We start from the raw sequence: 17,529 nt of genomic DNA on the forward strand, positions 1-17,529 counted from the left end.
GACCGTATGCAACATCTCCATTTAATTTAACAAGAAAAACAGACATGAGTCTTGAGAATTTAATAGGCCAAGCCAGTTCTATAAAAGCTGGAGTATTTATGCAGCTGTCCATAACAATCAGTGTGGACACTAAAACCTAGGCATTTAGAAGAAAGATACACATTTTATTTTTTTAAGTTGTGCTCTTGAAAAATGCATTATTACCCATATATATGTACAGACATGTGTACTCTGCTACCTAGAAAATAAATAAAGTCCCACCTTAGAACAATACCAAACTGGTTACACAATTATTCACTTGCATAGTTCTTTACTTCTTGAGAAATCTTGTTTTTCTTAACAATGTTATGCCATGTGATTGATTTGACAGTTATAACTGGTAAATTACACAGATTGAAAGTCCAACTGTACCTTTTGAGTTTGTCAGTGGGAGAGTTCCCAGGAACAAAAGCAGCAGAGGCCAGAGTGGTGCCATGTCCCAAAGAGCTGCAGCTGGAACACAAATCTGCATCTGTGAATGTGAATGCACCCAAGTGTGTCTGCACACCTCTACAACATCCTGTCCAACATCACAAACACGGACTAATTAACCCGGCAGGTAGAAGTTTAACCAGGGCTACTGTGAACACTACAATTTGTAACTGCACTGATACACAAATATAGTGTTAAATTATGAAAATATCAGTGCTTAACTGGAAATGCAAACATCTTTATATTTGTATTAAACATTAGTTATATTTATATAACCACCACATTCAATGTTCCTTAGACACACTTTTTCCGTTCTCTACAAATTCGTCATTTTGCGAGCAATAGATATCCATCCTTTCCTAACCTACCAGAGGCTACAATGTTAGATGACATTTTGGATATAAATATTCATAAAAAGGGGTCTATTAGAGTAATTTACAACATTTTGTTAAATTTACAGTCTCCATCTCTTGCCAGTATGAAATCACATTGGGAAAAAGATCTAGCGTTGAACATAACTGATGACCTTTGGGGAGCTATCCTTTGTAGAGTGCACTCTTCTTCTGTTTGTGTGTGCATGGACTTCTTCGATTTAAAGTCCTTCACCGGTTGCACCTTTCTAAGGAAAAAATGTTCAGTTTTACCCAGACACAGACCCGCTGTGTAATCGCTGTAAGTCAGATACTGGCTCACTTTTCATACTTTTTGATCATGTCCTAACCTTAATAACTATTAGACATCAATGTTCCATACATTGTTCGAGGCATATAAAAGCAAAATTCCCTCCAATGCTTTGACGGCGCTCTTCGGTGTGCTGCCCCCTGGTGTATCTACACGGAGCATTGTTCTCAATAGCACAGCGCCTCATTCTCTTGAGGTGGAAGGAAGTGATCCCTCCCACACATGATCAGTGGATAAATGATCTTATGAGTTTCTTTCACATTGAGAACACTTGCAGGTTCAACCACAAAATTTGAAAAAACATGGCAGCCATTTTTGAAATATATGGATACATATAAAATGGGTACCATACCTTAACATGGTTGTGTGTATGTCTTTTTTTTCTTTTTCTTTTTTTCCTGTCAATGTCAATCTGTCACTGTGTATTTATCTGTCTTTGGATAATCTGCTGTTTATTCATTTATTATTGTTATAATATATGTGTGTATATTATATATATATATATATATATATATATATATATATATATATATATATATATATATATATATATATATATATATATATATATATATACACACACACACACACACACATATATTTATGTATATATGTGTGTGTGTGTATATGTATATATATATATATATATATATATATATATATATATACACACACTATATATTATATATATATATATTGTGTGTGTGTGTGTGTATATATATATATATATTATATTTATTTATTTATAATAATATAATAATAATTATTATTATTGTTATTATTATTATTATGTTGTTGTTTTTTTCTTGGGGTTATTTTTTGAAAAAAAAAAAAAAAGCACAAATATGATGTTTGGTATACAGACTTTGTAATTTGCTATCGAAATGTATAAATAAAACTGTAAAAAATAAAAATAAAAATGACGGACCACATGACACAGAGGCCTGCAATGACCACAAATGAAGCATTAGCTCTTCTCTTTGAGTCATTTGGTAGGCTAGTTCATATTTCTTCAACTTTGTAAACAATAAATGTACTTTCAGTCAGTCAAAGGGGTTAGAAACTGTGTTTAAGAAAAACTGTCAATCACACACTACCAAAACACAACTGTCACAACTGTCACAACTGTCTTCGTTTAATGAAATCAGGATATTTAGTCCTTATCTGCAGGCCAGTTCAAACAGTGGTTAGAACTTCTGGACAGGTCATTATACAAAATGCTTTCAAGAAAGGAGTGTTTATCACACAGTGTATGTCTGAATCAGGTATCCAACAAGAATCATGTTTGGATGGCCAGTAGAAGGCCTTGGCTAGTCCATGAGGGTGCATGAACTTTATCTTATAGTCAACGAATTCTTCTGAGACCTCCTCCACCAGACCAGCCCATGAGAGGTTATCATAGCTGCAGCTTGATGAACTGAACCAAATCGGGGGGGTTGCCTGTTCACTGAGTTTGTTGACATGCATCTGTGTCAAAGAGACATGAACAAAATGATGGTACTCTAATGTGACTGTCAGCCTTATACACTGAATGGATATTTGGCACGTCTTAAGGATGGGGGTAAATCAACTTCTAGGTAAATTTGTGTGTGAAAATAAAAAAGAAAACCCCTCCAGATTTTGTATATATTGTAGTAGACATATAGGGCTACATTTTTTCTATTGGTGTCATTGAGGTTGGGCGTGTCCCTTATTCAGCGACCATGAAAAAAATTAGTGAAAAAATGAAATTGCGATATCTCGTAAACCGTTATCCGTTTTACCCATACACCTATTTTCTTTGCATTTGGACAATGTAAGTTCAAACAGCATTTTTGGGGGATAAATTGAGGTGGAAATACCCTTAGATAAAAACTGCCTAAGTCAAGGCATATTCTGCCTATGTCACTTTAATTTGTTATGCAATCAATGTTGTGTCTTACTTTTTTGGGAAACTTGTTCACATCAACTTTCTTTCTTTTTTTTCTGGTTGAACTTTCTGTTAGAATATAATTCATTCATTCATTCACATTAATCCTAATACTAGTTTGGTGCTGTGGATTCTACCATTAGTATTTCTGAATTAAGAAAAATAATATATTGTTTAAATAATGGGAATATACATGTTTATTTGTTATATAAATGTTATAAATTATAATTAATATATATATAATTAATATATAACAATTATTATATTATAATCCATATTATAAATAGAAGCACTGTAATATTATCCAAGGTGAGAGCACCTAGGGGCTGTTAGCGCCCACAGTAAAAAAAAAAAAAAACAAGTACTACAACAAAACAGTTGTAGATAGTGACCTCTAGAGGCACAGATTAGACAGATGAGCAGCTGTGGTCCTGTGTGCTGAGGTCACATGTCTAACAGACCCAAGATCTACATGAACTATTCTTCAAGATGCAGCTGCTCATATTCTGCCTCTATAATCAGATTAAATCCAGATGATATAGATTTCACAACTCAGGTGGACATTGTGTTTTTATTTTATCATTCACTTTATTTTATTCACAATCAGACTGTTTTGTATTCTTACTAAATGTTACTAAATGTTCATAATTACATTCTGGATCTCAAGACAACGGACCAGAAACCATTGCCAAATCACCAAATCAAACTTTTTACTCCTTGAGGCAGAAATATTAAAAAAATGATTGTTTAGGTCTGAACAACAACAAACCTATATTAATAAAATATCAGTAATAATGGTACATAAATAAATAAAATATATATAAAATATATAAAAGTGGGGTAAATTAAATACAGTTCATCATGTTGAAATATCCAATACTGTTTTTGCCAATAGAGACATGTGGCTGTCAGGAATGTGTTGTGGGCGGTCTAAGTGTCTTCTGACTATAGCATATGCCAGTGCTACATCTGTCTTGAGTGAAAGGGATTGGTCATTCCTCCCTCACTAAGAGTTGTACCAGGCTCCAGTGCACTTGATCCACTGTCAGCAGATACAGAACGATGATGAAACGACCGTTGGCATTATCCCTTTCCCCGCCCCCTGCTGCCTCCTGTTTGTAGGTTACTAAAAGATTTCACCAACCACAGATAAGAAGATTAGAGAGAATTAATGGTATTCCTTTGTCATTATGGGAATAAATTGATATTTGGTTTTAGATGGAGGGGTGGGGACAATGCCATGCTGTGTCCGGAGACGTAAGCATGTGGGGATGACACAGTGACAATCAGCATGAACCCGGGGATGCCTGGATCTTAAGCGCTGCACACACAACTGATGTTCTGCATGTCTGCGGAGATGAGAGAGTCAGATCTAGCCAAAATGAGCTGGTGTGTGTGCGTTTCGGGACAGAATGAGCGCAGCTGATGGGACATGGACGCAGTGAGGGGACAGAGGCAGTGGAGCCACCTCCCTGGGATAGGCACTGACGAGGTGTAAGGGTTGCTCTGGGTCCTCACCATGAGAGTGGTTTTGCTGGCCCTCAGACTCATGTGCATGGCTGGACTGTGGCCTGTGACGCAGCTCAACACTGGCCACTTCAAGAGGAGGCACAAGGAGCACTACCTGGGAGACACCGTCAAGCAGAAGCATGCTGGGTAAGCAAAGATGACATCTAGACTAGATATCTGTGTTGGTAGTCACCTAAAATTCTGAGTGTAACACGCCTTTACTATTCTGCCAATGTGGTTGCATAACTCTAGTAATTAAGATGTTTTCGCATTATAGTGAAAGTGGATTGAAGAGGGCAGCACAGGTTACAGGATCATGCAAGGTCACAGACACCATTGATAAAGCAATAACAAAATCAAATTTGTAAATAACAAAATTTACAAATTCAAAAAGCTTTTTTGATTATGTTTTGCCAGGGCATTTATGTAATAGTGCATGTAGTTATACTTCACATCATACAATTAATTTGTGTGAGGCTGTGATCTGAGCAGATTAAAATTGAAGTCTCTTGAGGGAAAGTTGTGTCATACTTGTTATATAAATTAAACTGACAAATCCTCTGACAGTTTAAAAATGTGTTGATATAAGCCCTACATTTTATTCCAAAAGGTTCTTAAAAGAGGGCAGATACTGGTTAAAATTTGTGAGTCAAAGGGCAAGCTGGTGGGAAAAAAATGGTTTTCTGATACATTGTTCTTGCCCTAATTTGTTAGAGGTCTGTCAGATCAGTATCTATGTTTAATTTCCTTCAGGCTTTTCCTTTTAATCACAGTGCTAAAGTCCAATAAAGCAGCACTAATTCCCACACCAGATGTCTGTTCAAGTGTATTCAAAAGAGTGGGGCAAAGTTCCACAACGTATATTGTTTGTTTTGCAGACGAGTGGATCCTAAGATGAAAAAACTCGACAGCACCAAGTCAATGCTAATTAAGTCTGAGCAGCTGCTTCGAATAGAGGATCATGACTTTGCAATGCGACCAGGATTTGGAGGTGAGATTCTTAACACTCTACAAGTGGACACAGGAGTCACAATTTACAATTTGATTTTACTTTGTCTTATTAAGAAAAACAAATGGCTTAGTTCCCTAACATAAACTAGAGAGAATGTTAATAATTGCCACTTAAAACAAAATAAAAAGTCTAAGTCAAATGCTTAAACCATAAGCCTTTACTGATAAAGAATAGGATGTGGATTAATTGATTAAAAAGAGTCAAGTGGATGACTGACTATTAGAAATGACTGAAGCTTGATCTCATTTATTATTATTTTATTGCACAGCCCTACATAGACATTTTCAAAGTAGAAAATATGCCCATTATTCACGCCTATTATTTATTGTTTTGGTTTATTTATTTTTTTTTATTGTATGTATTGTCTGGCTACCTCTATAAGGTTAAAGTAGGTTACCGTGTTATCTTTGGTATTATGCCTCCGAAAAACTCGGTGACCTAGATTTTGTGCTGTGTGAGACAATGATTGCACCCAGTAGAACAGATAAAACTGTCTAAATCTCTGGGGAGGAAATGAAATGCTACTGTTTTAGAAAACTGCTTAAGTTTTGCAAAGATTACACACAGAAAATGGAAAATGAAGAGACTAGAACATCCAGAGAATAAGCAGGAGTAACTAAAGGTTACTGAATTCAGGCATATTAGTTTGAAATGTTACTGTCAGTACTAACCACACTTTCCCTGTGAACAAAGCTTTGTCATATGAAATACTATTTTTCAGTCTAATTTGGCAGATCAGTAATATATAATGCAAGTCATCTTTGTAAAAATGGACAGGCTTTTAATACATCTGTATGGCTGTAATCCTCTGATCTTCATTAGATAATGGCACAGAGAACATGCTGTCTATAGCACACTAAACATTCACTGTGTTATTCTGCAGCAGCGGGACAAAAGGGCACTGCTCCTGCTCACATATAATACAGGCAGCTGGTATGCCACAAGATTAGCAGAATCTTTGATTTACTTTTTTTTACTTTTTTTTCCTTTGCGGAATCTATTTTAAAAGACTGAATGGGACGATAAATGTTTTAAATAATCACCAATACAGTTATTTGATATTTGGTCTGCTGCTATAGCCAAAACTAATATTTAACTTCTAAAATCCATAGCAAGGTCCACAACCTTCTCTTAAGTTGCAGTAAAGATCATTTTTCACATTTGTAAAAATAATAATAAAATGTGTTTATCTGGAAAATTAAATAATTTGTTACAAACAGCTTTATATAACACTATTTCTATTTTTACTCATTAATCTGTTCAAATAGGGCTCTCAGAGAATGAGGCTGTGCAAAATATATCAGTATCGAATGACACTATCATCTGATACCGATAACAGTGAGTCAATATCGGCCGATATTGATACTGGAACTGAAATATCACCCATCACGATAATATAACATAAAACATAGAATCATATTAACAACTAAGATGTCAATTATACCTTAAAACTCTTTGCATTAGAAAAAAAAATCAGGGTGTAAGGGATAGAATGGCCTGTTGACTTCATCAAGCCAGGACCTACAACATGCACTGGGGCGGTTTGCAGAGTGTGAAGCAGCTGGGATGAAGATCAGCTCCTCCAAACCCGAGGCCATGGTTCTCGACAGAAAAAGGTGGCTTGCCCTCTGCAGGTGGGTGGAGAGTCCCTGCCTCAAGTGGAGGAGTTCAAGTATCTCCAGGTCTTGTTCACGAGTGAGGGGAGGATGGAGCGTGAGATTGACAAGCAGATCGGTGCAGCATCTGCAGTGATGCAGTCGCTGTACCGGACTGTTGTGGTGAAGAGAGCTTTGCCTTTTGGCTCAACTCTCGATTTACTGGTCAATCTACATTCCTACCATCACCTATGGTCATGGGGTAATGTGGGTAATGACCGAAAGAACAAGATCGGCTGAACACAAGCGGTTAAAATGAGTTTCCTCCAAAGGGTGGCTGGATGGTCCCTTAAAGAAAGGGTGAGGAGCTCAGTCACACAGGAGAAGCTCGGAGTAGAGCCGCTGCTCTTCCACGTCGAGAGCAGCCAGCTGAGGTGGCTTGGGCATCTGTTCCGGATGCCTCCTAGGCGCCTCCCTCGGGAGGTGTTTTAGGCATGTCCCACCGGGAGGAGGCCCCAGGGAAGACCCAGAACACGCTGGAGGGACTATGTCTCTCGGCTGGCCTGGGAACACCTTGGGGTCCCCTGGAGGAGCTGGAGGAAGTGTCTGGGCTGAAGGAAGTCTGGGTGTCCCTGCTTAGACTGCTGCCCCCAAGACCCAGCCCCGAATAAGCAGAAGAAAATGGATGGATGAGATTGATGGAAAAAAAATCTTTGAAATTTAGGATTACAGAATACTTCTATTTTTTCTACTTGTGGCATACAGCTGCCTATATATCATATTTAATCTATGCATTCTGTGTTGTAAGCTTCTTGTGTGGCAAAAAGAGAAAATAACTAAACAAGTACAAGTGTTGAGTGTTGCAACAATAGCTGTCAGTGTGTGATGTAACTACATGATTCAGAGGATTAGGAGGATGATAGTAAAGCTGATGATTCATACTGGACCAGTATAATGCTTCTTTCTTTAGATCTTTAGATTTGCCGTCTCTAAAACACATTTCATATAGTTTAGGATTAACACATAAACATCTATGACATTTCAGCGTGTGAATGCAATCTCACTACTTTATCTTTAATCTTTTGCAGGTGGAGCCCTCCCTGTGGGCATAGACGTTCAGGTAGAGAGTATTGACAGCATATCTGAAGTCAACATGGTAAATGATCTTGCATTGTCCTGTATTTCAGTTTTCACTTATATCCCCTATCTCCGCCCACTGCTCTATAGCATTCTCTGTACTTATTTGAAAAATTCAGAATCTGGGTCATGTTCATGTGTAGAACCATGCCTTCTCTAGTTTTGAACAGAAAGTAAAGAGAACTGTTTCATCTGTTTTAGATAAATATTGTGGTTTAAAATAAAAAAAAAATATGAAAGAATATGTTATGGTTTAATTTAAAAAAAAATTATTCCAAAAGGCATAATAAGTTACATGTTTTACAAGTGCTTCATTTTTGGTTAAGATCTTGTTTAAAGCTATGGCTCTTGTGGATGTCTTCCTGGTCACCAGAAATTTGTAGAAACTGAAAATATTCATAATTTAATACTAGAATATCAACACAGAGTAAAATATACAATAGTGCTAGTGTCACAACAAACCCTCTATTCTGTGTAGTGCTTCATGTTATGCAGCTGATCATAACAGAATTATAACTGACACCTTGGTTAAAATTTGAACTACCTTCAGTAACTTTTACTTGGACTTGTCTGTGTGTGCGGTTAATGTTTTGATTTTGATTTTATATATATATATATATATATATATATATATATATATATATATATATATATATATATATATATATATATATATATATATATATATATATATATATATAATTGTAGGACTTCACCATGACGTTATACCTGAGGCATTACTGGCAGGACATCCGCCTGGCCTTCCCCTCCAGCAGCAACAAGAGTCGGACTTTTGATGCACGGCTTGTGAAGAAGATCTGGGTTCCTGATGTGTTCTTTGTCCACTCCAAACGCTCCTTCATCCATGACACCACCATGGAGAACATCATGCTGAGGGTGTATCCAGATGGCCACATCCTCTACAGTGTCAGGTAGGAGAGGGTCACATTGACAAACATATATATATATATATATATATATATATATATATATATATATATATATATATATATATATATATATATATATATATATATATATATATATATATATATATATATATATATATATATATATACATACATACATACATACATGTTGTGCAAAAGAACGCGTTCTATTGAACACGTTCATTTTTCAGTGAACTTTGAACTGAACGCAACACTTTTGTAAATCAAGAACTTGAACGTGAATTTGTTCAAATTATGTGTGATGAACGACGTACGTCACTGTTGGGGTTCAGTTAAACGTCGGAATTTGTTTTCACCTGACGTGAGTGACGATCTGCTCGCACTTCACCTGACGAAACCACAGCCGCGTGTCAACGCGAAGGCGACTCCACCGGCAGCTTTAGCGGAACGTACGGGCTCTTGTGTCTCTCAATGGGAAGTCAATCAAACTTGACTGGGCGCGTTTACTTGCTTGTATTTACCTTCTGTACAGGCTGACCACGGCAAACGCAAGGATTTCAAAAGTAAATTTCAAAGCACTAATTAACAGTCTATGTGGATCTGGGCTCTTTCACATGATACACAACTGCCCAGGGAGCACAATGTGCTGATGGTAAATGCACAAATACAACAATAGATACATGCTCTCTGTGTATTTTGACGGGGATACGCGCCTACGCTCGTGTAGAGCGTCAAAAAATAGGATGGATCCTATTTTCTGAAAATCTACACGCACAGGACGTGCTGCTCCGCGCGCGTATTATTTTACTTGGCACATATGTCAGTAACGCGCGTCACAATGCTTTTTTAACCTGGATTGAAATGGTGGGTTTTTCGTTTTTATTCATACAAATTTGCTAAAATCACCGCGATATCAGCAGCGGTGAAACGCCGGAGGTGCGCCCGCGTAGACCGTGATCCTGAGCGAAAGGACCGACGCAGACGTCCGCGCTCCACCGAACTAAACGCAGCTGACGCCCGATCGCACTCGGGGTTCTCTTAGGGGCGGTCCTAGATTCCAAGTTCTAGTCCAGGATTAGTCCTGGTTCAGTTCTGGTTTAGACCTGGTTTAGTCCTGGTTCAATTCTGGTTCAGTCCTGGTTTAGTCTTGGTTTATTCCTGTTTTAGACCTGATTCAGTCCTGGTTCAGTCCTGGTTTAGTCCTGCTTCAGTTCTGGGGTAGACCTGGTTTAGTCCTGATTTAGACCTGGTTCAGTTCTGGTTTAGTCCTGGTTCAGTTCTGGTATAGACCTGGTTCAGTCCTGGTTTAGTCCTGGTTCAGTTCTGGTTTAGACCTGGTTCAGTCCTGATTTAGACCTGGTTTAGTCTGGGTTTAGACCTGGTTCAGTTCTGGTTTAGTCCTGCTTCAGTTCTGGTTTAGACCTGGTTTAGTCCTGGTTTAGACCTGGTTCAGTTCTGGTTTAGTCCTGGTTCAGTTCTGGTATAGACCTGGTTTAGTCCTGGTTTAGACCTGGTTCAGTTCTGGTTTAGTCCTGGTTTAGACCTGGTTTAGTCCTGGTTTGGACCTGGTTCAGTTCTGGTTTAGTCCTGGTTTAGTCCTGCTTTAGTCCTGGTTTAGTCCTGGTTCAGTCCTGGTTCAGTCCATATACGGCGCAAAAGTTCAGCATCTTAACAGTTCTTTTGGTGAGAGTAAATTAAAAGTGCTGCAATAGTCGTGTAATGTTTTACATTTTAAATACAGTAATATTGTAATGTAACAAATGACTTTGAAATGACAGTAACAAGTCATAAATAACACATTACAGTTTTAAAGTCACTTGTCCAACAGTGTATCTTGTTGTAAGTTGTTGTAAACTAGAAGTCAGTTTGAAAAATAAATGCAGCCTTTCATTTACAGATCTCATCTAAATATAAAATGAACTGAACTTTGAACTAGTTCAAAATTAAAATTGTGAACTATGAACGGGAACTATTCACTTTGAACAAGTGTGAACTGAACTTTTGAACTAGTTCATGAAAAGTGTGAACTTGCACAACACTGCATACATACATACATACATATGTATATGTATATGTATATGATGTATATGTATATAGCCGTGCGCTCTGAGCTTCCGCGGGCTCCTAGCTCTGACCGGGGGTCGTGCTCTGGTTCACGGGTCTTTGTCTTCTCCTTCTTCCAGACGCCGCTGAGGCGTCCGGATAAAGGTGTCCAGTGCGGTTTTCGTTGCTGCGGTCTCTTGCATAATGCTATTACAGGGTATTCAAGAAGGTCTACAAGATTTCGTGACATGATCCTGCCCATAACTCAATGAAAGATGATTGGTTAAGACAACTGTCAATCTCAAACTTCGTTCTAGCCACCGGTTCAGCACTGCTGGGAGAGAAAAATTGTGATTGGTCCATTTCCGTTACTTTATATTAACTTATAAAAGTTTGTAAATAACCTTTGTTTCCCAAGAAATATCAGTCCAAGTTTATAACTATGATCTAGATATTATTACTAGTGTAGTGTTTATTACTCACTGAATTAAAAAAAATACTGAAAAAATATATTAGTAGTACAAAAATTCATTCAATATTTTTTCTTGAGCCTTCAGAATACATTGAAGGCTCTGATGGTTGGTTCCCCTCTGAAAGAAATGCTGTTTGCATGACAAATGTGTGGCTCTTTCATTTACATGTCCAATAAAAGTGCGCTATACGCTACTTTTTAATTCATTAATTGGTTTTGCGTATAACATGGGATTAATCGCGATTAATCGCGATTAATTGCACTCGAACTGCGATTAATCACTCCGTTCCACTTTGTGTTGTCACATTGTGGAAGTGCGCCACTGTAGTTTTATTCTCCAACCATCTTCACAATCATTTGGATCATTTCAGTCCTGGAATTTCCAGTCTCATCTGAACTAAAGGAAAAGGTAGCTGTTAACTGGAAAACTACTGCTTCATGACAGAGCTTTGGAGCAGTTCAGAGAATAGAGCATTTTGAGTTTTGGAAATGCAGACACCACAAAAGGACTGAAATATCACTTTACACCCTTGTTGGATGCATGCTTCTTTTTAATAGTTTAGTTTTAATTACATTTTAGACAATATACTTGATATTTTAATTTGAGATATTGTTCAGATTTTAATTTCTCTCCCACCTCTAATGTCAGGTAGGCAAACATGTCAGTCTATGTAACCAGACTATTAAAAAGCACACAGAGCGGTCAGTGCATTTAGAAGAGCTTACCAGCCCCTGTAACATGACCCACCACAGCCGATAGGTCTCTTTCAGCCACAGATGTTGACAATATGGCGTCTCAGTGACAGCTTGTGGAAAGCCTGCCATCACATTGTGGACCAGAAAAACATAGTTCTATACAATTTATCAGTCAATATTGCAATCATTCTGATATATATATATATATATATATATATATATATATATATATATATATATATACACACACACACACACACACATATATATATATATATATATATATATATATATATATATATATATATATATATATATATATATATATATATATATATATATATATATATACACATCCAAAATATAGAAAATATTAAAATCTAGTTAATATGCTCATATCCTAATATTAAATGTACAAAGGATAAACAAACACTAAGTACATTTTTTGGTAAATGTTTCATAAATATTGCAGGTAATCTATTCTATGCGATTTTAAGGGCTTCTTCTTGTCCACAATATTAACTGTCCACTTGCATTGCTCTTTAGGATCACAGTGACTGCTTTGTGTTCAATGGACTTCAGTAGTTTCCCACTGGACACACAGAACTGCTCACTGGAGCTGGAAAGCTGTAAGTAAAAAGCTACTTCATTTATGTATGTGTTTTATCACATAATGTTTACTATCAGTTGCGTGTACCTGCTCTTATAAAACACACTATACTGTGTTGCCACACTAATAACCCCATTAGTGTGGCCCACATTACCATTTTACACAAGTGATGGGTAAATCTGATTATTTTTGATTGTTATTTAAAGAGATCTGATCTAACACTGGATGATGCATGGATCCATGTGGAGGAGAAGAATTATTACTTGAATAGCTGCGTTACAAAGTCTGACCTTGTTTCCCCATGTTGTTAAAGATGCTTACAATGAGAACGACCTCATGCTCTACTGGAAGAATGGGAATGACTCCTTGAGGACGGATGAGATGGTGCTGTCACAGTTTTTCATAGAAGATTTCCAGCCTTCCTTCGGGCTCGCCTTTTACAGCAGCACTGGTATGTATGACGCCTCTGCTTCTGGGATAAACAATATCATATTATTTACTCAAGCAATCAAGCAATAGCCTAGAAAAATATAGATTTTTCAAAATTACTGTATATAGTAGAAATTGCATTTTATAATATTTCACTACTGACTGACTGAATTTGTTATTACTATTAATTAAATGATGGGTTTAGAACTTCATAACATTTAATTGTACTATACTAATCCACTATCTTAATTAGCCTTACTAAAGCTCATTAGCTCAAAACATTTGCAATGGTTTCCGGAGCCACAGTCACTGACACCCTCCACAAGGAGGGTAAGCCTCAAAAAGTCATTGCTAAAGAAGCTGGTTGTTCACAGAATGCTGTATCCAAGCATATTCATAAAAACTTGAGTGAAAGAAGAAAAAATGTGGTAGCCACAGCACTTTTCAGAAGCCTGACATTTCTGTTTAAAATATAATTTTCATTATCTGTTAGCCATAATCATAAAAAAAAATCAAGAAATTAACTCTTGAAATGTTTCACTCTACATGTCATGAGTCTATATAATATATGGGTTTGGTCTTTTTAAATAAGAGGCAAAAAATATTTAAATTTTTTATGATATTCTAATCTTTGGGATGTACCTGTAAATAAGAAGTTATCTTATCTACAAGTATATTGTGCTCACTTCTTTTAGCAATGCATATTTCATCTTTTTTATTTTTAAACACCACCTCTTTGCTGTCACATTTCTGTCTTATGGAAGGAAAAGTGAGTCTGAAATAATCTCCAAAGAACATGTGTCATCAGGCCATCTATTACATAACACCAGCCCAAGACACATTGGCGACTAGTAATCTGTTTACATATGTCCTTCACATCTATTTCACTGCTCTGCTGTCTTTCTGTCTGTTGCAGGGTGGTACAATCGGCTCTATATAAACTTTATTCTGAGGAGGCACATTTTCTTCTTCATGCTACAAACGTATTTTCCCACAATGCTCATGGTCATGCTATCCTGGGTGTCCTTTTGGATTGACCGGAGGGCTGTACCGGCACGAGTCTCTCTAGGTAGACTAAACTAGTTATTTTACAGCCTTTTATAAAATATATATTAACATTTTGTTGGTTTAGGGTCTACATATTAGTATTAAATAGTATGCTAATTATGATTACTCAGCTATTAATTATAAAATATTTATTCATGCTTATTAAGATTATTGTGTATGTTCAAAAGCGTCTTTTAATGATAATGCTAATGAAACATTTTAATGGGGAAAAAATAATGGCCTTAAACAAAAAAAGTATAAGTACTAACAGAGAAGTCATTAAGCATTTGTTATGCTTTTATTATTAATTAACAATTAATATGTGGTCAATAAAATAGTATTACCATTGTGTTGTATTCTAGTGCTTTAAACGTGTTTCATTACAATGAAGATGGTAGTTGTGGTTGCAATAGCAAGTTACTAGATACTGTCGACTGCTATGTTGGACACTGCAATTAATGAAATATTAATCAAGATGGTCTTTGTAAGATGTATATAAGATGTAAGATGTGTGTGTGTGTGTGTGTGTGTGTATATATATATATATATATACGCACACACACACACACATATATAAACTTTTTTTGTGTATCCAGGCATCACCACAGTCCTGACCATGTCCACCATCATTACTGGTGTGTCCGCCTCCATGCCACAGGTGTCTTATGTCAAAGCTGTGGACATTTATCTTTGGGCCAGCTTCCTGTTTGTATTCCTGTCTGTCATCGAGTATGCAGCAGTCAACTACTTCACAACAGTGGAAGAGATGAAGAAACTTAAACGAGCAAAGGTTGGAAAGATTATGTTAATCAGTTTGTCTATCACAAAAATAACAACACTATAAAAACATGGCAAATATGATGACTATTTGTCAATATGGTGATTGTAACATGTACAAAAAAACAAAACAAAAAACTATGCAGTTAAGTTATTAAAACTGCTTTAAGTTTTCTTTTATCAAGAGATTAAACAATCATTCAGAATCAGGTAGTATTCTATTTTTAATACACAGCTAAAGCTTGTTCAAACATCCTGTGAAACTGGATTAAACAAGGACTACACCAGAATAACAAGGATGGACAAGATTAGACCTAACAAGGTTGAAACTACATTAAGGCCTAAACCAAGTCAGGAAGCTTTCTGTGTTCTCACAGTATAGTGTACTGTCAGATGTACTGTTTACTGTCAGATTACACCTACATTTTGTAGCACTTCATCCTATGGCATAAGTATATTTCATTGTCTACATTGCGTTGATTGTGTATGACTGAGATGATTTCCCTCACAGGTGCCTGCTTCTTTCAACAACACACAGGCCATGGCTTTTGATGGCTGTTTCCATGACAATGACATAGACTTGACCTCTTTCCCAGAGAGTAGCCCAAACACAGAGAGGAACACTCGGGCACGTAACTCCACTGTCTCCACCCCTACAGAGGGCACAAGGCTCCGCTGTAAACCACCTTTAAAACGCCACCTCAGCTTCATCATGAGCAACAGCTACATGATCGACTCCTATTCCAGAGTCATCTTCCCCCTCACTTACCTCCTTTTCAACATCATTTACTGGAGCTTGTACTCATAGGACAACCCTGTGGGGCCAGTATTCCTGAAGTTTGGAATGTTTGGAAAACTTAACAACAAATGTACACAGTGGATTGCACAGTATGGACATTTTATCTGTGATATTCTGCTTATTTTCTTATCAAATAAGTATTTCATTAGGAGCATGAATTTTATAAGAATAAGATTGTGTATTTTATTTGTCTTCTACTGTAAATATTTTACTGTGTACAACTTCTGTAATAAATATATACTCCTAAATATAATTAATCTTTAGGGGTTATATTTAGACAATGGACTTATTTTGCATAATATAATAACCATTAGTGAATGCTGGAGGGAGACCAAATATGGGAAGAGGGGATTAGACATCATATATTGAGTTAAACTGAGTTGCATAACAATATGCTTTTGTAAATCCAGACAAATGCTCACTTCATCAAAACTGATTGATGAATAATGTGATAAAGAGGCACAGCTTTGATCAGGGGGAGCACAAGGACAGAACTCTACTGACCTTTTATGGTCAGGGAACATTAACACACCTCCCTAAAATTGGTGGTCACAATATGTTCTATTTTATAGCTCAAAGGGAGCAGACAGTTTACCAAACTGCCAAGACAGCCTTTGCACTAGATAACATTTGTTCCTGGTTAAGCTTTGTTCCTACATCAGAGATATAACTGAAACTCCAGAAGGGTTAGGTCTTTTTGCAAAACAGAAAAGGTGAAAATGTAGTTTGATGGCTTTGTCATATCTTGAAATGCTCTATAGGTGCTACATGCTCATTTCACCTGTTAAAAATATATGACATTTGACTGGTTAATACAGTACATTTTGTCACTTACAGATGTCACAATATTCACTGGCAAACAATAGCATGGCCTCTCACAAAGGCTATTTAGTGTTTTTTGTGTATGTGTAGCACCCCCTTGTGTGCATGCATATAACTACATGCCAACGTTCTTGTTTAAGGCCATTTTTTAACGAGTCCATGACTCATCATGACTGAAACTGACACGAAGAAACACAAGCTACCAGCCTACGCCTGGACGGATGTGCAGATGGAAAAATAAATACAATACAATATACAAAACACAAGCTGAATACTCTTTTAAAAACAACATAGTCAAATTATATATTTTTTTCCACTGAACTTAAATTTAGGTCATTTCATTTCACAGGAAACATAATTAGTTTGCTTTATTTGCACAGATTAGATCAGTACAGATTATAGGGTGTAGCCCAAATGTATGAGGTAGTTACATGTGAAACAATTACCAAAAAGGATCTGTAATAATAGGCTTTGCAATTAGTTGGTATGACCAGTTCCGCCTATTCAAACTCGGGCATCAGGTGCAGGAGAGGACAGCCACACAAAGAGTTTGGTGCGTGACTTGTGACGCAACACAGACATTTCTCAACGCACAGACTTTGAAGTATT

General features: G+C 36.7%; 1 protein-coding gene across 1 annotated transcript; it reads left to right on the forward strand.

Moving 5' to 3' along the window:
- The first annotated feature begins 4,580 nt into the window (after positions 1-4,580).
- Positions 4,581-16,107, forward strand: gabrr3a (gamma-aminobutyric acid type A receptor subunit rho3a). The gene is made up of 9 exons (XM_055148612.1): positions 4,581-4,717; positions 5,449-5,561; positions 8,266-8,333; positions 9,023-9,246; positions 12,983-13,065; positions 13,360-13,497; positions 14,392-14,544; positions 15,119-15,312; positions 15,811-16,107. The coding sequence occupies exons 1-9, from the start codon at positions 4,581-4,583 to the stop codon at positions 16,105-16,107; spliced, it is 1,407 nt and encodes a 468-aa protein (XP_055004587.1).
- The last annotated feature ends 1,422 nt before the right edge of the window (positions 16,108-17,529 follow it).

The sequence above is a fragment of the Boleophthalmus pectinirostris genome, unplaced genomic scaffold, assembly GCF_026225935.1.
Source record: "Boleophthalmus pectinirostris isolate CB_2022bp ecotype Guang Dong unplaced genomic scaffold, ASM2622593v1 HiC_scaffold_12, whole genome shotgun sequence".
Taxonomy (NCBI): Eukaryota; Metazoa; Chordata; class Actinopteri; order Gobiiformes; family Gobiidae; genus Boleophthalmus; species Boleophthalmus pectinirostris.